At 39.1% G+C, this 25,330-nt stretch overlaps 1 protein-coding gene across 5 annotated transcripts in view; it reads right to left on the reverse strand.

Moving 5' to 3' along the window:
• The window catches only part of DIAPH3 (diaphanous related formin 3), a 510,352-nt gene that overhangs the window by 457,806 nt on the left and 27,216 nt on the right, over positions 1 to 25,330 (reverse strand). For all 5 annotated transcript variants that reach the window (XM_045478449.1, XM_045478422.1, XM_045478414.1 and 2 more), the window contains one exon: positions 5,440 to 5,607. In XM_045478449.1, the coding sequence (XP_045334405.1) occupies positions 5,440 to 5,607 (168 nt within the window). The remainder of the gene's footprint in view (positions 1 to 5,439; positions 5,608 to 25,330) is intronic.

Genomic DNA, 25,330 nt, shown 5'->3' on the forward strand with positions numbered 1-25,330 from the left:
GGAGAATAGCAAAAACTACCAATTATCGGTAGGAAGAGCCAAAGTAGTTTATACTTTACAGAGGACAGACTCTGAAGGGAACAAAGCAAAGGACAGGAGTGAGGGGCAAAGAATACATGAGCTTCCCATGGACAAGATGTGGATCCCAGGGAAGCAGCAGCCCTGGGCCATCAGAGAGGTGCTGTGTCCTGAAGGCGACTCCAGCAGAGGAATGGGCTCATGGAAAACTGGGCAGAAGGCCAAAGGAGACATCACCAGTGACAAGGGAATTATAGGTGAAACTGGAGGGCACGTGGGCACAAAAATGCCACAGGAGAAAGCAATCGGCATTTGTAACCTCCTATACCTGTAACAGGCAAAATCATGCCCTAATCTCTGGATCCTACAAATAAGTTCTATTACACGGCAAAGGAGACTTTGCAGATGTAACATTATTTTGAGTTATCTGGGTGAGAACATAATCTAATACATGAGCCCTTAAAAGCAGACAACTCTGTATAGATGGAGACAAGAGGTGACACAGAAGGGAAGTCCCAGAAATTCTAAGCAGGAGATGGATTTGATGTAACGGAGAGATAGAGGCCCACACGAAGGATAGGAAAGAGGCCTCTGGAAGCTAAGGCAGCCCCCAGAGGACAGTCAGCAAAGAAACCAGGACCTCAATCCTACAATAGCAAGGAACTGGATTCTGCCACCATGAACTTGGAAAAGGTTCTTCCCAAAGCATCGATAAGAGCCCAGCCATCACATACTGATTTTGGCCTTGTGAAACCAGAGAGGGCAGCTGAGCCAACCTGGACTTCTGACCCACAGAACTATGAGACAGCATATTGGCGTCTTAAAGCCACACATCTGTGAAATTGTGTAAATTGTTACAGCAGCAATAAAAACTAACATTACCCAGGGCACCACTGCCAGATTATCAACACCCGAGGCCTGAAGCGTCTTCTTATTCCTCCTTTCCTCACCTCCCATCAAGTCCTGGAGGAGACAGATGCAGGCTGGAGAGTAGAGCACGGAAAAGTAAGGTAGGAAAAAGGAAGAGACCAACCTTGCTCCCCAACAGCAGCCCGCACTGGAGACTACAAGTGGAGCCAGCCTGAAAAGGGGCAAGAGGGAAACTTCTTCTGGATGAAAATTGTTTGCATTAAACTAGGATTTTTTTGGGGCGCCTGGGTGGTGCAGTCGGTTAAGCGTCCGACTTCAGCCAGGTCACGATCTCGCAGTCCGTGAGTTCAAGCCCCGTGTCAGGCTCTGGGCTGATGGCTCAGAGCCTGGACCCTGTTTCCGATTCTGTGTCTCCCTCTCTCTCTGCCCCTCCCCCGTTCATGCTCTGTCTCTCTCTGTCTCAAAAATAAATAAACGTTGAAAATAAATAAATAAATAAATAAACTAGGATTTTTTTTTCTGTTTAATCTGAAAGCCAACAGAAAGCTCTGGGACCTGCCTGGGATTTCATCTAGGGGAAAGAAAGAATAAGCCAAGGAGACTGGTTTAAAGAGCCAACAGCTACAATGAATGAGTCACTTTCAGCTTGTACCTACCATGCTGAACTCATTCAAAAACCAGTTAACATAGACCCACAGTGAGTTCAAGAGTGAACACTGAAACTTGATTTCTAGAAATTAAAGTTGTATACACAAGGATGTTAACACAGCTATTTTACAAACCTAGATTCATAGAGAAACCAATATGGGCTTTCAGGTAACAACTCTACTTTTACCAAAAGACAAATGGGAGAAAGAGCTATTAAGTAGTCTAAGTATTCATCACTACTTAAAAAACAAAAACAAAAAACAAACAAACAAAAAAAACCCACTAAAACTATTACCTAGAGACCAAGTAAATCCATCTCCATTATAAAAGTAAAAGGAGTACAAATACTGAAGTATTACCCTGTACCTCCTCATTAAATAATCAAGTCAGCACACTATCTTAAGAAAAAAAGGCTCTGTAAAAACAGTTTTTACTTCATGTGAAAATTACCTCAATATCTTTGATAAGGTTAAATAAGGCTTTAAAAATTGTACAATGTCAAAACTAAGAATTTAGATGCAAATTTTTTCTTTTTTTTTTCAACGTTTATTTATTTTTGGGACAGAGAGAGACAGAGCATGAACGGGGGAGGGGCAGAGAGAGAGGGAGACACAGAATCGGAAACAGGCTCCAGGCTCTGAGCCATCAGCCCAGAGCCCGACGCGGGGCTCGAACCCATGGACCGCGAGACCGTGACCTGGCTGAAGTCGGACGCTTAACCGACTGCACCACCCAGGCGCCCCTAGATGCAAATTTTCAATGGTAGGAAGCCCCTGTAGGTGCAAAGGCCAAGATATTAAGATTATAGATTCGATGTGGCTTCTTCAGAAGAATACTTACACTACAGATAGGTAGGTGCAAGTTAAAAAAAAAAAAAAAAAAAAAAAAAATCAAACCCAACCCTGCATCTAGCATTCTCTGCAGACACAGGAACAGCTTTAAATTTGTCAAAAATAAGGTACCCTGAAAAGCCTAAGAAATACCACTCATTACATTTAAAGAAGGGAAAAGACCCTTCTCAGCTTCAGAACCATCAGTGGATTCTACCCCCACAATGTATTGTGATGTGGTCAAGCAACGAGAAAGGAAAGACAAGAACCCAGTCCTCACTTTAAGATGACCTTAGTTCTGACAAACTCGTTTATTAGCAAATTGGGCAGCCCTGACCCATCCACAATTTCATTTGACTTCTGCTGAGTAAAAGGAGTTTGATTGCAAACGATCTTCTGCCAACAGGGATACCTGTTTAAGATTTAACAAGGGATCAGGCCCAGTTATTAAATATGTATTCTATAAACATTCCAAAGATGTCAATATCCTTCTGCCCTATACATAACTACAAACTGATAGTCTTACACTTCTCCTAAGAATAACTGAAAAACAGTTCAAGTAATCATGTTCAGTACAGAATGCCACTGACTATATTCAGTACTTTCTAGGTAGCTGTACTTTTAATGGCCTTATGGTGATAAAATGTGGCCTTGTAAACATCTAACATCAATAGCCTACTCAGTCTGCTTACTCAGATGGCACCAGCAATTATGATCAAAAAGAAAAATTTCTTCAAAGTAGTCACAAGGAAATGAAAAAAAGTACCATTCTAGAATCTCATAGGTAATTTATATGCATGGTTCCACATACACTACATGGGATGAAGGAGTAGCTAAGGGCACTTTATTATCTTGAGCCCTCAAAGGTAATATTGAAGAGAACTACCTTTATATAAGCCTCATTAACAGAGGCAAAGGCTAGGGAAAAAAAAAAAAAAAGTGCCTGCTTTGGCAACACATGTCCTAAATCTGGAAAAAAAAATTTTTTTTCAAAGCTGAAATTATATCAACTCATGGGAACAAAAGACTTAATAAGGAGTTATACATGTGTAGTTAATTAAAACCAAAATTAGCACTTCACCAAGAGCTGACATAACAGGAAATAATGTCCCAAGCCTACGGTTCATGTAAAACAATACTAACAAAATGTATGCTCAGTGATGAAAAGTTAGTAATCACTAACACTGTAATTCTTCATTTATGGAGACACAAACCAGGCATGCTCTCTTTCTGGGATCTTCTGAAGCTCCATGTATAATGCTGGACACAAATACTTGATGAATAGAAAATAAGGCAGTATAATAGTAAATATTTTGTCGATTCTAGTTGAGTAATAAAGAGGACCAACTATTAACTTTCTCAAATTTCAAACACATCTTACACTCTAAAGTAAATAAGTACATTTCCCTAAGAAGTAACAAGACTGTCAAAACCAGTAAGTGAAATAAATATAAAATAAACCCAGACTGGGAGGGTGCCTGGGTGGCTCAGTGGGTTAAGCATCCAACCCCCCCCCCTTTTTTTTAAGTTTTACTCATTTATTGGGGGGGGGAGGGAGGGCAAAAAGAGAGACAGGGAGAGAAAATCTCAAGTAAGCTCCACACTCAGCACAGAGCACAACATGAGGCTCAATCTAATGACCACAAGATCACAACCTGAGCTGATATCAAGAGTTGGCCACTTAATGCCACCCTGGTGCCCCTAAGTGTCCAAATCTTAATTTTGGCTCAGGTCATGATCTCATGATTCATGAGTTTGAGCCCCGTGTTGAGCTCTGTGCTGACAGCAAAGTGTCTGCTTGGGTTTCTCTCTCCCTCTCCCTCTGAGCCAACCCACCCTCCCCCCACCTCCCACCCCTGCTCACTCACAACTCATGCTTGCTCTTTCTCTTTCAAAATAAATGTGAATAGGGGCACCTGGGGGTCAGTCAGTTAAGCGTCCAGCTTCAGCTTGGGTCACATTCTCACAGTTGGGGAGTTCAACTAAGTCCTCTAAATCCATCTTCTCTACTAAACTTCCCTAAGCTGCTGCAATAACCTTTCCACTCTGGCTTCCCCTAAAGCTAATGAGATATCTCAAAAATTAATTTCTTCCCACTCTGAACTTCTGAAGAACTTAACCATTAACTACCACCTTTTGGCAATTCTTACTTAATTTTTCCAATGTTTGCTTTGAACCCTAGGAAATAAGCAACTTGAGGGTAAGAACTATATATGTAACTATTTAGATGCAATTGGCATTCATTTTGCGATAAACAATTATGAACATGGTTAATATAGCAAGCTGAACTAATTTGACCAACAACCCACTTAAAAGTTATAAGCAGAGTCACTGCTTTGTGGAACCAACTTGAAGGCAGCTTCTAATACCAGTGTGTGTCTCCAGAAAAGGCACACCCCAAAATAAGTTTTAGTCTCCTCAGATATCAATGCTCTAAGACTATATGAACCTGGTTATCCTGAGAACTAAGAAAGGAATCAAACAAACAAAACCAAAATAAACACACCTAACAACATACACAGCACCGTGACCATCATTCTAAAATGCAAATGAACACAGACAGACCACTTAGATAATCTTTGAGATTCAAAATATATCACTGGATACTTTAATAAAATACATAAAAACAGAAACCCTCTTAAAAAAAAAAAAAACAACTACTGTGCTAATTTTTCTCTGGTTCTTATTTTTTTTTTTTTTCAACGTTTATTTATTTTTGGGACAGAGAGAGACAGAGCATGAACGGGGGAGGGGCAGAGAGAGAGGGAGACACAGAATCGGAAACAGGCTCCAGGCTCTGAGCCATCAGCCCAGAGCCTGACGCGGGGCTCGAACTCACGGACCGCGAGATCCTGACCTGGCTGAAGTCGGACGCCTAACCGACTGCGCCACCCAGGCGCCCCTCTGGTTCTTATTTTTTGTAATCCTGGAGCTCTGAACACCTCATGTGCTATCTTCAATGACATCAGAAATCACCCTATGGAACAGGGGTCTTAAGTGTTATTGTTCCATTAACATGATTAGAAGCTAAGGTTTTTACATCAACCATTTTATGAAAAACCACAATTCTTACCATCATCTTTTCGAAGAGTTTTAAGACTTCATTCTCTGACAGTGGCTTTGGAATGTTTTCCATCATCTCTGAAGAACAATCATTGCTTACAAATGCAGTCTTCAGGTTGGAAAGTGGAGGTCTCTCCTTTTTGCTTCCTGGAATTCGTATGCTGGCAAATTTGTCCAGCTACAAAGGTAAAAAGTAGCATGTTATGTTAATATTTCCTTCAACAATATTTATCTAATTACCAAAATAAGAAAACCCACACGGTGGATCACATTATCACTATGATTTCATCCCAAGGCATTCAACACTATAGAATCTTCAAAATTTTTTTACAAAAACAGAAATATGAAAAATTTTCAGTAACCATCCTGTCTAAAGGCAGAAGAGAAATCAGACAACCTCCAAAGATTCCTTGTAATCTTAAATTATAGACTTAAGATTATAACGACAAGTGACCTTTGCTTTACGGATTAACAAACTAAGCAGTTTAAAAAGGTAACTGGACTAATTTAGTGGTTGGCAATCAAACTAATATTTAGTATCCTAGTCCTCAGCCCCCTTGTCCAGTACCCTTTTTCATAGTGCATGCCACACTCCTGAAAAAACAAAACGTGATTTAGGAATTCTAAGAGTTGAATTCTACTTATATCTCCAGAGCTAGTTGTTCTGGTAAATACCACATTTCTCTTCATTCAGGCTGGTCTGTATTTGAATTTCATGAACAACTATAAAGTACGATGGCTGAAGCCTCAGGAAATAAAGCTGGGTTTTTGCGGTAATGGGATTTCTTCTATTAGATCAAATAGTTCACTGATATTTGAAAGTGTATAGACATTAATTTATAAACCTAATTGCATATTCATTGAATATCGCTTGATTTCACAAATTCTATTCGTCACATAAAACCAACACTCAAAGTTTCAAGTGGTAACAGTCAAAAACGCAAAATGTCTTAAAGAGGCTAATAGAAGTATACTCAAAAAACAATGGTTCTGTGAATTGTTCAATGTAACTATACGTTACACTGTTCTTACCATAATGTAGGTAATATACAGACGTATGCTCTTCAGGGCAGCCACTAGCCATTTGTGGTTATTTAAATGTAAATTAGAATTTCAGTTCCTTAAAAGCCTAAATGTCCATCAACTGATGAATGGATAAAGAAGATGTGGTTTATATATACAATGGAATACTACTTGGCAATGAGAAGGAATGAAATCCTGCCATTTGCAGCAACGTGGATAGAACTGGAACGTATTATGCTAAGTGAAATAAGTCAGTCATAGAAAGATCACATATTTTGACTTCTGTGTGGATCTTGAGAAACTTAACAGAGACCATGGGGGAAGGGAAAGGGGAAAAAAACTAAATAGTTACAAACAGAGAGGTAGGGAGGCAAACCATAAGAGACTCTTAGATACAGAAAATAAACTGAGGGCTGATGCAGGGTGGGGGAGAGGGGAAAGTGGGTGATGGGCAGCGAGGAGGGCACTTGTTGGGATGAGCACTGGGTATTGTATGGAAGTCAATTTGACAATAAATTGTATATAAAAAAAAAAGTTCAGTTCCTTAGTTACACTAGCCCCATATCAAAAGCCACATGTGGCTAGTCAAAGTACATATATAACATTTCTACTATCACAGAATGTTCTATTGGATAGCACTAGGATTTCATTAAGACGCGAAGATAGCAATGTTTATCTTTCAAAATAAATCTTTAAATTCTCTGAGAATAAAGCCTAAGAAATATGCCATGTACAGCATTCACACACGGTCCATCTAACATGACCTAATCATTAAAGTACTAAGAATATGACAGCTTCCAGTAGCATTTAGAAAGTCACAAAACACTACCACTACTCTCATCCTAACAACAAAAACAAGCCAGAAAACTTCCAAAATTATAGTTGTTGTTTTCAACACATCAGGGAGCTGAGGACACAATGAAACCTGGAAGAACTATCACCAAGTGACGAGCTGCTTTTATCCCTGACAAACAGCTACAGACTAAGAAGTTCAACAAGGGCAAAGAAAAAACAGCCTAATTTTTAATGCACTATTGTCAGCCACATGGGTGCTGGCAGGAGAAACATTACTAGAATTCCAAGGAGACTAATCATGGAGCAAGTCTCCACCCACCTACCGACACTTTCCCTCAGGGCTTCAACTGCTTGGGGTAGGACGCCAATGGCTGGAGGGAGGGCAAGGTGTCCTGAGCCATGTAATGTCTGGGGAGGCCTCTTCCCATGCAAAGCCACTGCCCTCCCAAACACTCTGACCTAGGTAAAAGACAGCCACCTGGGTGGCTCAGTTGGTTAAGCATCTGACTTCAGCTCAGGTCATGATTTCTCAGTTCATAAGTTCGAGCCCCGCATCAGGCTCTGTGCTGACAGCTCAGAGCCTGGAGCCTGCTTCAGATTCTCTGTCTCCCTCTCTCTCCCTGTCCCTCCTCCACTTGTGCTCTCTCCCTCTCCCTCAAAAGCAAATAAACAAACGTTAAAAAAAAAAAAAAAAAGAAAAGAAAAAAAGACGGGAAAGAAATCCCAAAGACACAATCTGGACCTTCAGAGAATAAATGACAGTGGCTACCTGATGGTTGGCTGGGGACAGATACCAGGTCAAAGAGACTTCTTGAAGAAACAGAGCCAGAAGTGCAACTGCAAACACAAAGAACTCTGCACTAATTCTGAAAAGGGCATCAGAACTTTAAAACAGAGTTATCCCAGTCTTGAAAGCTAGTAGTTCAGTTGTAAAGCCAAAAGTAGAACGCCAGAATCTCCTTAGTGCTAAGAAACTTTTGAAGCCCCAGAAGACACTAGTCAAACTAAAGCAGCACGTTTGGCAAGCCCATCTCCACCAGAGAGCATAATCGACTCAGCCCCAATTCTAGCAGCCTGAAAAAAGGGCACATTCTTTCTTAGAAGCATTATTTACTTTAATTTCCACATATTTAAGTCAAATGTCCACCGTATATTCACATACTGCTACATACACAAAGGACCAAAGAAATGCCACGCACAAAGAGAAGCAGACCTAGAGGTAGCGTGGATGATGGAATTGCCAGAAGGACCCTTCAGAAGGATGTTTGTAAAAATGCTGAAGAATATAATGAAGAGTGAACACAACATAGGAGATGGGGAATTTCAGCAACAAAGTCATGGAAACTATTTTAAGAACCACACTAGAAATTTCATACATATATCGGGGCACCTGGGTGGCTCAGTTGGTTGAGAGTCTGACTTCAGCTAAGGTCATGATCTCATGGTTCATGAGTTCGAGCCCCTCATCGGGCTCTGTGCTGACAGCTCAGAGCCTGGAGCTTGCTTCAGATTCTGTGTCTCCTTCTCTTTGTGCCCTCTCCCCCTCATGCTCTGTCTTTCTCATTCTCAAAAAATATTAAGAGAAAAAGAAATTTCAAATGTATCAAAAAAATGAAAAATTCATTAGCTGAGCTTCAGAGTCACCTGAATATTGCTGAGAAAAGAACTGGGAAACCTAAACCCAGATCGACAAAAAGCATGCAAACTGAAACACAAAGAAAAAAGGGAAAGAATAAAGAAGAGAGAAACCAAGAGCTGTGATATAATATGTAGTGCTATAATACAAGTATAATTGAGGACAAGAATATGGTACAGAAGAATGATAAAATAACTGATTTTTAAGAAATCAACTCACAGAGGGGTGCCTGGGTGGTTCAGCTGGTTAAGCTTCCAACTCTTCTTTTTAATGTTCATTTATTTTTGAGAGAGAGACAGAGTGCAAGCAAGGTAGGGAGACATAGAATCCAAAGCAGGCTCCAGACTCTGAGCTGTCAGCACAGCTGACAGCCCCCGATGTGGGGCTCAAACCCACGAACGATGAGATCATGACCTGAGCCAAAGTTGGACACTTAACTGAGACAACCAGGTGCCCCTAGGTCTCCAACTCTTGATTTCAGCTCAGCTCATGATCTCCCAGTTCATGAGTTCAAGCCACGCATCTTGGGATTCACTCTCTCTCTCTCTCTCTCTCTCCCTGTCCCTCCCCTGCTGCCTGCCTCTCTCTCACAAATAAATTAATTAAAAATAAGTCAATTCACAGACGGATACAAGCACAAACTAAGAATACCAAAACAAGCCCACACCTAGGCAACTCATAGTCAAACTGCTAAAAATTAAAAGTGAAGGGCAAACCATAAAAGCACAGCCAGAGATCTGAAGACGCATTATATACAAGTTAAAAATGACACAAATTACTCATTTTTCACCAGACACTACAGCAGCAGAAGACAATGGAGTAGTATCTTTACAGTTTAGTACTTGGAGAAAACTAGTCATCCAGAGATTCTACATCTAGCAAAAATACCTTTCGAAAATAGAAGCAGAATAAAGACATTTCAGACAGAGAAAACCTGAGAAAATCTGTCTCCAACAGACCTGTACTACAAGAAGCGTCAAAAGAAATTTTTCAGGCTAAAAGAAGGATAGCGAGATACAATCTCAAGTTGTAAAATGAAACGAAGAACAGAGATGTTACTCTATTAGATGTTTATAATACAAAAGAAAAAAAAGCTATGTACAATTTAAACTGAGTAACAATCAAGTGTCAGAGACAAGCATATAAAGAGGTAATTACATATGGATATAAAAAAATGCAGCAAGATATGTGCAATGAACCATGGTAGCCAAGACAAGGGGCATCAACTCAACATGAACACTCCCTTACTTTGGCAAAACCCAGAAATATACCATTGTCTCCACATGCTCAGAGGTCCAAAAGTTAGTGTCCCTGTGTACCTGAGCACCCTAATTCTTGATACTTGTTTTAAAAAATGAGGAGACACCAAAAACAGTAAGAAATGGGACCGATTCCTCCACCTGGCTTCTGAATCACTACTTCATTGCAGTAACTTCTCTACAGGGAATATCAATTCCTGAGTATAAAACCTGTGCTGACTCCACACACTACATACACAAGAAAGTAACTTCATTAATATGCTAAACTTATAATGAAGTGAAATTGAGCAAAACATCATTAATGTGACATCAATATTATAAATGTAAACATGTCAATGAGTGGGAAGAGTAAGCTTAAGCAATTCCACAAGCTAATTTGTGAATATATAACCTAATGGTTTCCATCAGCGATAGCTACCCCAAAATTTTCATTTTTGCCAAAAAAAACACAACTTTCTAAATAAGATTCTCTCAAAGTCACTGAACACCTTCTGTATTTTATGCACTGTGTTAAGAGCTTGAAAGGCAGCATCAGGTTGAATGCATTTGTTTAATTCTTAAAATAAGGAAACTGTCTATGTAAAAGGACGAGCTCCAGAACACTTTTACAGGTAACAATTTCCTAATATTTAACTTCTAAAACAGTATAAACAAACAAAAAAATCCATTAGGTTTTTAGAAGGAGAACTGCATTTATATCAATAAACAATATCGTAATTTGTACAACAACAACAAAATAGAATTAGCACACCTCCCCCATATGCTTCGCACCTAAACTCTAGGGGAAAGTTGGATTTTATTCAACTGGAAAGCAATTTCACACATTCCCACTAGGATAGCTACAGGCAAGGTACGAAAAATAAGTATATCCCTCCTTTTAGCTTCCAAGTTGACAGAGGTCCGAATACAAACAGGAGATACTTAAGGATCAATGTTGCTTAATTTCAACACTTTTATTTATTTTCCTGATTAAAAAGGATGAAACAAAGGCGTGCCTGGGTGGCGTCCAACTTTGGCTCAGGTCACAATCTCACAGTTTGTGAGTTCGAGCCCCGCGTTGGGCTCTGTGCTGACAGCTCGAGCCTGGAGCCTGCTTCGGATTCCGTGTCTCCCTATGTCTCTGCTCCTCCCCTGTTTTCCTCCTTCCTTTCTTGTTTCTTTTCCTCCTTCCTTTCTTGTTTGTTTTCCTCCTTCCTTTCTTGTTTGTTTTCCTCCTTCCTTTCTTGTTTGTTTTCCTCCTTCCTTTCTTGTTTTCCTCCTTCCTCTCTTTCAAAAATACATAAACAGGGGCGCCTGGGTGGCGCAGTCGGTTGAGCGTCCGACTTCAGCCAGGTCACGATCTCGCGGTCCGTGAGTTCGAGCCCCGCGTCAGGCTCTGGGCTGATGGCTCAGAGCCTGGAGCCTGTTTCCGGTTCTGTGTCTCCCTCTCTCTCTGCCCCTCCCCCGTTCATGCTCTGTCTCTCTCTGTCCCAAAAATAAATAAACGTTGAAAAAAAAAAAAATTAAAAAAAAAATACATAAACATTAAAAAATAAAGTACAAAATAAGAGTCATAGGAGAAAAATACTTACGATCCTCCTATGTTACAACAGCAAATTAAATTTGTTGAATACCTCAGGCTTAATTAAAAGCATTCCCAGGTATGGATGCTCTATCAAGCACTACGGGTAGATTCCACATCATCTGGGCACTACTGACAAAGCTAGGTGCAAAACGAACTTTACTATCAAATCATTTAAACATTCTATTGTTTTGTTTTGTTTTGAGAGATAACGCTATGACTCCACTCATAAATGGGGGGGTAAAAATCCCCCTCCTAATTTATCTTTTATAGAATTGCTCATCCAATTTGCTTGAAGGAAGGCACAATGAAACATGAGCAAAATTTTAAAATACCTTGGTCTGTAAATGCACAGTACAAATCCCCATTACACTGACTGTAAGTTGGTTATTCTGTATTTGGCAATGGGACTGGGAGTACGTTCCCAAGTTGTGCACCTGCAGCCCTACTGTTCATTTTCCATGAAATTCTCCTGAAGCTGAACTAGAAACACAACCCAAGGAGGTGAACGGTGCCAATGACTTGCCTTTGTTGAAGAATTGGTTGAACACACAGAAGACTGAGAGAATTTTATTTTAATGCTATTTAAAGGTAGTACACCACACTTAATTAATATGGCTTCAGCTGTGTCTGGGGTGTACAGAGTTTTATAAATTAATATCACTTATCTTCACGGGAAGTTAAATGAGCACCCTGCTGAGTATTATCTCACACTGATAATCAGTAATTACAGTTTAAATAAAATTAATTAAACCAAAAACAGGCTCTAAAAAACTATCTGGATTTTAAGCTATAGTTTAACACTGTAATAGTGACAAAGTTCTATTACAGTGGTTTAAATACTGACAGCAGTGACTTTTTTTTTTTAATTTAAAACAAAAGGAAGATATTGTAATTATTAGTCATTTTAAATTTGAAAAGCCTGAAAAAGTATGTATGATCATAAACACCCTTCCTTAGAACCTACAAGGGACTACATATTTTCATGCAATCCAAGAGAATCAAGCAAATAAAAGTTCCTCGTAATTTTAAGTCAGTTCTAGGTGAATGCACCGCCGAAATCTAGAAAAAAAAAGATTATTTAAAATTATCTACCAGTTTTCACACAATCTTGTGCCATATTTAAGAAGAAAAAAACCTAACGGCTAAAACAGCTTGGCTTTTTCATTAACTTTATTCGTAAATAGGCAACTAGCTTACTAAAAACGCTCCAGCATCTGACTTCTGAATCCTGCCCAACCACCTGTTTGCTCTGTCACCCTAACCGAGCTATTTAAACCTTTCAAGATCGTACCTATCACAGTGAGTTGTTCATAGGAAATGAAAATGCTTCTCACCTTTCAGTTTTGGGTTAAAAGTCCTGAAAAGCTGTAGCTGACAGCTCTAAAGCAACACATGTATCTTCACAACCCCCTTCACTCTCTATCACCACACATAGTTCATCTCTTTACATGTCCTTTCATAAGACTTAGGAAAACCTGCAATTTTTTCATTTGTTTTGAAAATGTTGACTGTCTCTTGCCCACTGAAATCTAAGTGCCATGCTAAATGAACCATCAACTGTCTTAGTCACTGTAGCAGGGAAATGATCCTGACTCGATTGGCCAATAGGATACTGCAGAAATGACGGAGTGTGGTTTCCAAGACTAGATCATAAAAGTTGTTACAGCTTTTGTCTTGCTCCCGCTTGGATCACTCAGTCTTGGGTATGCCAGGAAGACCCTCAACACCTAGGGGGAGGTCCACGTGTCAAAGAACTGAGCTGAAGAAACTGAAGAGGCATGGAGGCCTCGTGTCAACAGCAATGTGCGTGTGCCGTCTTGGAAGCCCATTCGAGCTTTCAGATGACTTATTACATAGCAACAGAGCACTAACAGCTCCTCATAGAGTAATACTTGTAAATAGCTCTAGCCAATATCTTCACTACAACCTCCTAAGACCCCCAAGCCAAAACCAGCTAGCTAATCAACTACCAAATTCCTGCCCCCAGAAGAAGTGTGAGATACTAATCGTTTGCTGTTTTAAGTCACTAAGTTTTGGGGTAATTTGTGAGCATAGCAACAGGTAATGGTTACAGTCACCATGTATGTTCAGCCTATAGCACAGAGTATAGCAGATAGCTAGCAATCAACTAATCCATGAAGGTATGAATAACTGAATAAACAATTACTGGATAAAATACATAAAATGCAGTACGTCTCTCAAGAGGTTTACCACTTGAAGAAAAAACATGATAGAGAACTTATTATAAATAAAGATAAAATACATAGGTGCCCCCAAGAAAAATCGTTAAGCCAAGTACATCAGCGACAGATAGGAACAAGTGATTAATCCTAGGGTGAGGGAACTTCAAAGGAGGCTTGGAAAGAGAATACATCAGGGAGTCCTGTGCAGCTGATGGGAGAATTACAGAAGATGGTACACGTGGGCAGCCCAACAGTATGCCTGCCTAGTCCATGGTCTTCACTAAAACGCTGGGAACATCAGTATTACTGAGAACACCATCGGTGAGAAACTAGCCATCCGCAGTCATGAAAAGCCAACCATCCCTGTCTGAGGCCACAATCCTATTACTCAATACCAATTCCCACCAACCCAACCACTACTGCACTCTATCTTTACTATCCCTCAGTGTCACAAGTGGCCTTTTCTGGCCTTAAATTTAGGTTATAGTGAAACTACACTACACTCTCTAGCCAGAGGCTTTGAAAGCAATGTTTTACCATCACCCGCAAAAAACAATCATCTACTTACAGTAGTTTATTTACATTTAAATGTCATATGGTATCTCATTAAATGAGAAGTATACTTATTAGATTATTAAAATTCCTTGAATATAAATTGTAATATGTAGTTAGTGTTCTACAGCCAACTGGTGTAGGGCAACAAGTGAAGATGCCTGCACAGGGAAGAACGGAGGCCCCCAACAACAATCAGCACCAACTTAGAAAGTTGCAAGTGAACAACCTATAAATGGATTCTCCAGCCCTATCAAGGCTTCACATGACTGCAGCCAGAGCCCACAATGTCGTGCTTATAAACTCATAAAAACTCTGAACCAGAACTATCCCACTAAGATGCTTCCAAATGTCCGACCCAAGAAACTGAAATGTTAAGTGTTTATTATTGTTTTAACACTCTAAGCTTTGAGATATTAGCAATAGGAAAGTAATACAGAGCTCCTCATAGAATACTTTTAAATGCCTAAAATAAATGTAATTACAACAAAAATGGTGTTATGAAATATCTTAAATTTTAGAGTAATAGATCTTAATACATTACAGAACATGAGGTAACAGGAAGTCTAACTTCAACATAGTGTTGAACACAGACCACCTTTCAAAATACCTTCAGTAACTATAATGTGTTTTGAACATATCTATTTTCTGGGTTAATCAAGTCACAGGTCAAATCCTATGTGTGTATGCATTTTGAATTTTTAGTTTTTTGTTTGTTTAGTTATTTAGAGAGAGAGAGAGAGAGAGAGCACGCGCAAGTGGGGGAGAGGCAGAGAGAGATAGAATCCCAAGCAGGCTCTGCACCATCAGCACAGAACCCACGAACTGCGAGATCATGACCTGAGCTGAAGTTGGGTGCTTAACTGACTGAGCCACCCAGGCGCCCCTTGAATTTTCAGTTTTTAAAGAAGTTACAAATACAGGTGAAAACAAAGTTTTGCTTACAGATTAATGAAAACGATTCAATCTTTTTTTCCATTCCAGTTCAAAGACATCATGAAGGTTACTACAGACTGCCTGGAGGTCCATGGACTGCAGTTTAAGAACCCCTGATAGTAGATATGGAATAACAGAAACAGGAGTGGAAAGGAAAACAACTCCTGTGTCTAATGTCTCTCATGCATTAGGGGCAGAAACTACAAGACCTAAAGATGAGACCAAAAAGGAGAAAACCAACAGAAATGCTTAAAAACAGCTAGAAGCTTTTGAAGGAAGAAGCCAACAGGAATGCAAAGCTTTCAAAGAATATCTAGGTTTCAATTAGAACAAGAAGGAAAACAAACATTCAAAAACAGGCTTTGACTTCCAAAGGGCAAAGTAGGAGGGCTTGAGAAGCCTGGAGGATGTGAGATAGGATGCCTGAGAAAAAGAATAAATGGTCCTAGAGAGGGAGAGAAGCATCTAGGTGCTGATAGGGATTGATTATGACTTCTGATGTTGACTTAGATCAACAGAAAAGTGATGTGAACTGTAGTAACTAATGAAAACTAATAAGGAAACAAATCATGAAATCATGTAGTCTGTCTCTTCTTAAATCATCTTCTCTTTGTCCCTACTGCCACTGTCCTAGTTCAGGACACTTGGACAACAGCTGTATACAGCCTCCTAGCGTGCCTCTAGGTCTTCTCTGTCCCTCTACCCAAACCACTTGCAGCCATTATCAACACTGACATCATTTTGATCTTACTGAAATGTAAATCCAATCCTGTCCCTCACTCCTGTACTTAAAACCTTTCAACCTTTGCATCCCCATTACTCAAAGGAGGACATTCCAGTCTTATCATGGCTCAAAAGGTCCAGCTTGATCTGAACCCTACTTTCTGTCCAGGCAATCTCTTCACTACTCTACCCGCCATTACACTGTAGGAACCAGATGTAATGAACAACTCAGAGTCTCTTAAATGTGCAAACTGTTTTTTGTGCCTAAAAACCCACCACAACCACAACTCCTATCCCATCTCCATAATCGGGATCATTTCACCTCAGTCTTTGGCTTTCAGTTTGAGCTACCTCTTAGGTAGGAGCCTTCCGGACTCCTCAAAACTAGGCTGGATGCCCACAAGTCTGGTGCTTGCCATTACATAGCACAAGTACTATTCTAAAGTTACTCCATCATAGGTTTATTCATTATTTTATTCACCACTGGACCTACTCCTGGAACTTAGCATAGTTCATACAATTGGTGCTCTATTAGTCTTTGTTAAGTAAATAATAAATAGCTTTCTGTCCTCCATGCCTGGGATACAACCCATTACTTCTTACTTTGCTAATTCCTTCCCAGCAATATCAGGATGAACTCCAAGTGTTATGTCTTTTATATATTCATTAAGAACAATCTGGACTCTTCCTAACACTGACCCTTCAAAGATTGGTCCCCTAGATTAAAAACAACCATGAGTTCTATAATATAACACTAGGTGACAAGAAAAATATCCAAAGAAAAAGATAATCCCTTAAAAATAATATTCAAACCCCAAAGTTTTACCTACTCATATTGTTAAGCACAATTCTAATTTCTTATATACAGATATTAATACTATACACATAAAGAAAATATAAGTTAGCTCTGTAGATAAATATCACACTTTTTACAAGACATAGACCTGTACTACCCATAAAACAAAAGTTTCCTGAGAACACCAACAATTGTTTTCTACTTGCCTACCTGGCACTTCCATCTGGGATCCATTCAGTTGGTATCCAGGGAGTAAAATTATCAGAGTAAAAAATTACTACAACTCAGGGCACCTGGGTGGCTCAGTCAGTTAAGCATCCGATTTTGACTCAGGCCATGATCTCATGGTTCGTGAGTTCAAGCCCCACATCAGGCTCTGTGCTGACAGCTCCGAGCTTGGAGCCTGCTTCAGACTCTGTCTCCTTCTCTCTCTGCCCCTCTTCCTCTCATGCTCACTCACTCTCTCTCTCAAAAATAAATAAATATTTTTTTTTAAATTACTACAAATCCTACAACTCCTGCCAGCCTATATTCCAACTTGTCCTTCAAAAGTAGCTGAAAAGTCCCCTTCTCTACTAAGTCTTCTCCCAACCTCAAAGATGACCTTACAACTCCACTGGACTTTATACACAGTGCAATGGGCCTAGAACAGTATTAGTATACCTATACAACTGTAAACTGTATACACATCTGTTTCTTCACTGTTCCCAATGGCAGAACAGTCATATTGATCTTTATATTCCTATAACAGTACTAACCACTCAAATGCTTAATGAATGAATGGATAAAAGGATGAATAAACAAGTCTGCACACCCCACTACATCTTAGTCTGTTCATCTCTGAGAGCTCTTGATCTAATTCCCAAGTTTCTACTGATTTGAGGAGGAGCTCTCTAAACTATCCCATAAATATTTAAAGATTCTAAGACAGTACTTAAGTGTTACTACTGAAAACCTAAGTACAGGAAGCTCTAATTAACTCATATTAATGGGCTCAGAAAGGCCCACCTGACTTAGTGAATAATTTAAGCTCAGAGAACTTGTTCTGATGTATCTTACCACATACATTCAATTGCCCCAGTCCATGCTGGTTTATCTACTTAACATAGAAGAGTTTATTTTGAATATATAGCTTCAAAGAAAAACTGGAAAATCTCACACTTTTTGTATTATCATTCATGGTTTTTAAACTTACCAAGGAAAACAGAAGTTCATAAAAGTGCAAAATGAACTTCAATCATAGTACAGAAAGTTTTATGTCTTATTAGACCAATAAAAAAAAAAATAATTGTTAAGCTCTTTTTTTAAAGTTGATGATGTATGTTCTATTGACCTTCAAGTCAGGAACATAAATAAAATGATTCTTTTCTTTCCTAAGTACAATGTCCAATTTGGCACATATCCCACAAGGTATATCACATCTAGGTAGGTCCAGGAGTAGCCTGCAGGTAGACAAAACCTGGTTCCATCAAGTGTATCTATCTGAGGAACTCATCTTTGAGTGAACCAGTCTCACAGATAACACCCAGGAATGCGCTAGAGTCGAATAGCAGCATTTACATCAAGCGAGGCACAAGGTCCACAGAGAACAATTAAAGTTTCTCATAGCACTCATCAGAACCCACACTCAGGCAGTATCTTCAATGGCTCTAAGACCTCATTCCTGGTGGCAAAATTTGAGGGGAACCAAGAGAGCCTATACTTATACCTGGGAGCAGATTGCAGTTGCCATATCTGTAAAGTGGTTTGCAACCAGAGTTTTTCCACGTCCTTTGTAATTAAAAAAAAAAAAAAAAAAAAAAAACCAAAACAAAGAAAAAACAAAACAAAACCAGACTCCTATCCTTTACCTGTTGACATCTCTCAGTCACAAATGACTACTCCTTCAGCATAAATGTTTCTCAGTTTTGTTTACTGGAAATACTAAAAATACCTCATTTCTTACAGAAAACTTCTTAGAGATGTCTTTATAATTCTCAGGATTAAGGTAAGTGACTAGGATACAATTTTCCCTTGTCAATTTAATTTAGAGATCTCAGGCACCTGTGTGGCTCAGTTGGTTGATCACCCGACTCTTGACTCATGAGGTCATGATCTCACGGTTCCTGTGTTCAAGCCCTATGTGGGGCTCTGCGCTGGGAGTGCAGGGCCTGCTTGGGATTCTCTCTCTGTATCTCCCCCCTTCTCCAGCTAAGTCTCTCTCAAAATAAATAAACTGAAAAAAATTTAAAAAAAAAAACTTTAATTTTTTTTTTTTTTTTTTTTTTTAAATAAAGGTCAGAGGTTTCATATAGATGGCTCCAGAGGAAAAGCAGGGAACGAGAAATATACTTTTAGATTTTATATTGGCACTCTCAGAGGAGAAAGGGATAGTACTTAAGTGGCAATGTAACTCTCTTGGTAAAGACCATATTCTCTGGAATCAGTCTGCCATAGTTTTTCTGGCTGCCTCATGACATTGAACAAGTTACATAATCTCTTTTGCCTTAGTTTCTCCATCTTTAAAAATGGGAATAAACTGGCACTTGGGTGGCTCAGTCAGTTAAATGTCCGACTTCAGCTCAGGTCTGATCTCCCAGTTCGTGAGTTCAAGCCACACGTCGGGCTCTGTGCTTACTACTAATAAGTAGTTATTTCATAATGATGAAAGATTTACTACAATCCCAAATGTATATGCACTTAATTCCAGAGCTTTAAAATATATGGAGCAAAACTGATAGAACTGATCAGATAAATAAAATATCCAGAATTATAGTTGGAGACTTCCACACTTCTCTCTCAATAATTGTTAGAACAAGCAGAAAAATCAAGAAAATAGGATATGAATAATACTGTCAGCCAATGTGACTTCTTTATAGATCAATCTAACACAAGCAAAATGCACATGTAACATTCACAAAGATAGACCACATTCTGGGACAGAAAGCAAGACTCAGCAAACTGAATTATGACTGAAGTCACACAAAGCATGGTCCCTGGCCACAAGGAAATTAAGTTACAATTCAGTAATAAGAGAGTTCAGGAAAATCCCCAAATATTTAAAAGTTAAACATAGACCCAAATAACCAATGGGTTAAAGATGAAATCAACAGGAAAATCCCCAAATATTTAAAAGTTAAACATAGACCCAAATAACCAATGGGTTAAAGACGAAATCAACAGGAAAATCCCCAAATATTTAAAAGTTAAACATAGACCTAAATAACCAATGGGTTAAAGAAGAAATCAACAGGAAAACTGGGAAATTTCTGAACATTCAGAAAATGACACAGCTAAAGTAGCACTCAGAGGAAAATTGATAGTGTAATTGTTTTTATATTAGAAAACAAAGGCCTCAAATCAATTAGGTAAGTTTCCACTTACTTAAGAAACCACAAAAAGGTTAAGGCAAAAGATTAATATATATATATTATATATATATATTATATATAATATATATATATATATATATATATAATATATATATATATCAAGAAGTTAATGAAACCAAAAGCTGGTTCTTTGAAAAGATCAATCAAATTGACAAACCTCTACCCAGACTAATCAGGGGGGAAAAAAACAGAAGACAAGTTGTTTATCAGGATTAGAAAGGGAAAAATCAATACAGATCCTATATCTAACAGGATAAGGAAATATCATAAATTCCTAATTCAAGAACATAGATATGAAAAAATTCCTTGAAAGGCCAAGGCTCACTCAAGAGTAATTTGGCCCTGTATCTAGTAACAGACATTACAAGGAATGGCAAATAAGCATAATAAAAGATGCTTAACATCATTTGTCATTAGTGGAAACAATCTGTCAGTTTCTCATAAAGTTAATCATAGTTACCACATAATTCCCCTTCCAAAATGAAACCATACTCCCAAAAACTGTACTCAAAGGTTCACAGCTTTATTCAATCACCAAAAACTGGAAACCCAAACTGTTGAATATATAAACTAGAAGTATTACCAAACAATGGCATACTATTCAGTAATAAAAACAACGAATTCTGATACACCCAAAGCACTAGAGGGGGGTCTCAAAAGCACAATGCTAAGAAGCCAGACACAAAGGCACTATACTAAGTGATTCCACTTATATGAAATCCTAGAAACGGAGTTATATGGTACAAAAAGCTGACTCATGTCTCCCAAGGGCCAGGATAGGCGGAAGAAATTGACTACAAACGGCACAAAATCTTTTGGGGTGATGGAAAGCTTTTATATCATGATCATAGTGTATACATGATTGTATACGTTTGTCAAAATTCATCAAATTGCATCCATAAAATTGGTATATTATGTTAAATGTAAATCTTTCCTAAAAAAAAAAAAAAATTCATGTTACTAACTATACCACTAATGCTGTGAATGCATAGTTCACCAAGCATTTTGGCATTATTTTTCCCTTGTAAAGCTCTATAACCAGGGACACCAAGGCCCAACAGTTAAATAAGTTACGCCAAGTCACACTGCTAGCAAGTGGCAGCAACTAGAAAGAGTCCTCAGATCTCTCTGTGAGTGTCTGCTCTTCATTTTATGATCTGAGGACTCTTTCTAGTTGCTGTACAGGCCAAGGTCTCTTTTTAAGCTACAGTCATGAACCACATGTGGGACAAGGAACCAATGTAGTGGACTGGATCCGCCCCCCTTCCCACCCTCTTTTTTTGTTGTTGTTTTGTTTTCTTTTGGTGATTTTTGTTTGTTTGGGGGGTTTTTGGGGGTTTGTTTGTTTGTTTTAATGAAAGGAGAGGAGTAAAAAGCAATAGAAAGGAGTAGAAAGGAAAAGATCAGAGTTCATTGAGCTTAGAAACATTAAATATTAGTTCATAAAACGGTTTCAATAGAGAGAGAATTTGTATGTGTATGTGAACTGGGCTACAAAATGAAACATACTTCTTAGTATATATGCTGGGTCCTATAGTCAAGAAAGTCTGAAAATCCTTGCTGTAGGCTAAACCAGAGATTACAACAGTAATACTGGCTACCAGGGGGAGAAAAGAGTAGACAGAGAGGATCAGTAGGAGCACTGCACTTGAGACAAAAGGTTCTGAGGGACAAGGGAGACAATAACCAAGTCAAAAACAACTTCTAAACCACAAAAACACTCCGTGGACACGGTCATGGAGAATTCAGTATTGTGTCAACCATATTCAATTTCTTCCAGTTGACCTATTCTAACCAGCCTCCCTTTGCTGCTCTTGTCTCAACCTTTTTGCCTCTACAAAAAAAAGCATTCTTTTCAACCCAGGTACAGACAATGGATGGTTGTAAACTAAGTGACTTTTTCACCTCGGACCGCACTTTACATGGCATGAATGCTCAGGTATTTGTAGAATGAACACTGTTTAAAGTATATGAACTCTGTCTCAACACTAGAGCAATACTTCCTTCAACCAGACAGCGTCCTATGAAATTCTGATTGTAACTCAGAAAATAACCTTGAAATGTGAAGTACTTCCGTAGGCCTTTAACAAGCAATTTAAAGGGATGGGTGTTTAACACTAATGCTTCCCAGAATGTCGCAACTTCATGTTTCTAAAATACTGTTATTCAGATCTGTGACTGCAGCAGACGCCATTGTTATGGCGCCTTCTCTCAAGTTCTGCCAAAAAAAAAAAAAAAAAAAAAAAAGCTATTCTCACATTAAGAAGCTCTGAACTGAAAACACACATACCATACACATTGTTGTCGGGGTAGCAACCTTTAATTAGAAAACATATTGCTGACACACATCAAATCATCAGTGGCCAATGCTTCTCTGAGCTCTAACTCACCAAAAATCATTTATAGAGCCCCCGAAATATACAGCTACGCTTTCCTCCCTCAAAGCTCTGCATCAATCTGTGACATAGCCTGTAAGGCTCAACTGCAAACCTGTCACGTCACCCCCGCTGTCTGTGCACTGGGACATATTTTTAAGAGGGGTTAACAAGGAACAGAAATGAATGCAGCAGTTCAACACACTTCAATGAAACTCACCAAAACTCTATGAGGAAAGTAGAAAAGGTATAATTAGTCCTGCTTTACAAGTAAGTGAACAATCAGATAATTGATTTGCCAAGGTCAAAGAGCTAAGAAGAGGTGAGGTTCTGTCTTTCAACAAGAGTCTTCCGATTCCTAATCCAATGCGCTTTCCATAGTGCGTCAATCAGTGAGTCAGGTTTACTTTTCAGTGTGTCTTGTTCAAAATAGCCAGGCTTTTTCTCTAAGCTCCACAGCAATGGACCCAGCTGCCTAAACTAGATTGCCTGCTTGATCCCTCCCTGGTCTTAAGCCCTAGCCTACTCAAGAGCCAGGCTAAAGCACAAGATCAGAAGCGATCAGGGAGAGCTGGGGAGACTGTAGTTCAGTTAATCAAAAGGGAAAAGGTCAAGGAGGAATCTAGAACAAACAGTCATACGTCCCTCTAAGGTAAAGGCAGAGGCAAGGCAATGGTCAGTGATCCAGGCAGGTGGTCACAAAGACTAACAGCAGGTCCTTGTCAAAGCCCCCCCCCCCCTTTTTTTTTAATATAAAACTCTTCTACCCTGTGCAAAGGCAAGGATCCATCTCTGGGAAGCCTGACCAGGACCAAGCCATCCCCACTTTTTTCATCCCTTCAACAAAAAATTTATAAAAATGCTTAACATAATACCAGACAACATACCAACATGCGGTCTCTTCCTTGAAGATGCTTAAACTGGTGAGAAAGTCTTACAATAATATACTGCTTTGATAAAAATACCACACAAGGCAGTATGGTAACTCCCAAAAAGTTCTGACCTTACCCCACCCAATTACAAGGAATAGGGGAGAGGAGGAATGGAGGCAGGATGGAGAGAGAAGACTGAAGTCTTCACTGGAAGGAATCCTTTTGTTAATGTAAGATCAGAGCAAGATAGCTTCTAGAATGACTTGGTGAAGCCAATCTGTAGCAGGACTCTGTTTCTAGAACTTAGGGTAGAGACTGTGGGTGACAATGTGCAACGTCAATCATAACGAAGCAAAGATCAGTAGCTCAATGAAGAGGAAGAGGGATGCCTGGGTGGCTCAGTTGGTTGAGCTACCAACTTTGGCTCAGGTTCTGATCTCACAGTTTGTGAGTTCGAGCCCCGTGTCAGGCTCTGTGCTGACAGCTCAGCGCCTGGAACCTGCTTCGGATTCTGGGTCTCCTCCCCTCTCTGCCCGTCCCCTGCTCATGCTCTGTCTCTGTCTCTCTCTCTCTCAATAATAAACAAACATTAAAAAAAATTTTTAAAGAAAAAAAGAAAAAAAAAAGAAAGAAGGAAGAAAAAGATGTGTAGTGCCCATAAAACATGAACAAATCTCAAAGGTCCCAGAATAGCATTCAGCAATAGAAAGGAACCAAGTAGTGATACAGGCTACAACACAGACCTTGAAGCCATTATGCTAAATGAAAAAATTCAGTCACAAAAGACCATTTATCACAGGACTCCATTCATAGGAAATATCCAGAAGTGGACATCTATGGACCAAGTAGACTAGCCATTCCCTAAGTCTGGTGGAGTTGGGGGTAAATGGTGAGTGACTGCTTTTAAGTAGGAGGTTTCCCTTTGGGTGATGGAAATGTTCTAAAATTGATTGTGGCAATGGCTGTACAACTCTGAACATACTAAAAACCATTCAGTTGTACATTTTAGATGGGTAAATTGTAGGCTATATGAACTATATTTTAATAAGGCTATTCTAAATCTACCATTGTATATTCTTAGAGATGTTCAAACATAAAAATTACAGATGGTTTTATTATCAGTCATAAGAAGGCATTTGAAGGCTGAGTTGTACATGTTTGGGTTTGGAGCTTTGTGGAACAAGATTCAAGCCACAGACACCCAACTTTCCAGCTGTACATACTTGGGCAAACCATGTACTTAACATAGTTGACCCTCAGTGCAACTGAGTGCTAAGAGAAAGTCATCTCTACCTTGCATGATAAGAAATAACATGTTCTCTGTGTAAGGGTTCCGTATCACTACAATTTTCTAAATACCACTATCTGAAAAATCTTATCCAGGAAAGCTTACATGAACAACCCTTGTTTTAGATATTATCCAGAGGAATAAAACAGAACATTCTAATTGAATTTTTCCATCCTGCATGTCACGATCTAGATCTCATTTCTCTTTGCCTGTCCACTTTACCCAAGTACCCAAGATGGTACGTTGGATAATGGGTGCGCTAGACATTTTTTAAGTGTTTACCATGTTCTACGCATTCTGTTTCATATTACATGTAAGGTGAATTTGAATTCAGAACCAGATCAATACAGCACTGTGCTTTGTCCTATCATGCTTACATATTTTTTTTCACATTATTGTTTATTTCAGCCTTACTACTGTTGTTATTCCCTTACCGTTAGCCAAGAGTTACATTCAAAAATCTATTTCTCAGAAATATGTACTCGAATATACAACAATCTGTAATGGTGCTATAAAGTGTTAATTTCT

The sequence above is a fragment of the Leopardus geoffroyi genome, chromosome A1 (genome assembly GCF_018350155.1).
Source record: "Leopardus geoffroyi isolate Oge1 chromosome A1, O.geoffroyi_Oge1_pat1.0, whole genome shotgun sequence".
NCBI lineage: Eukaryota > Metazoa > Chordata > Mammalia > Carnivora > Felidae > Leopardus > Leopardus geoffroyi.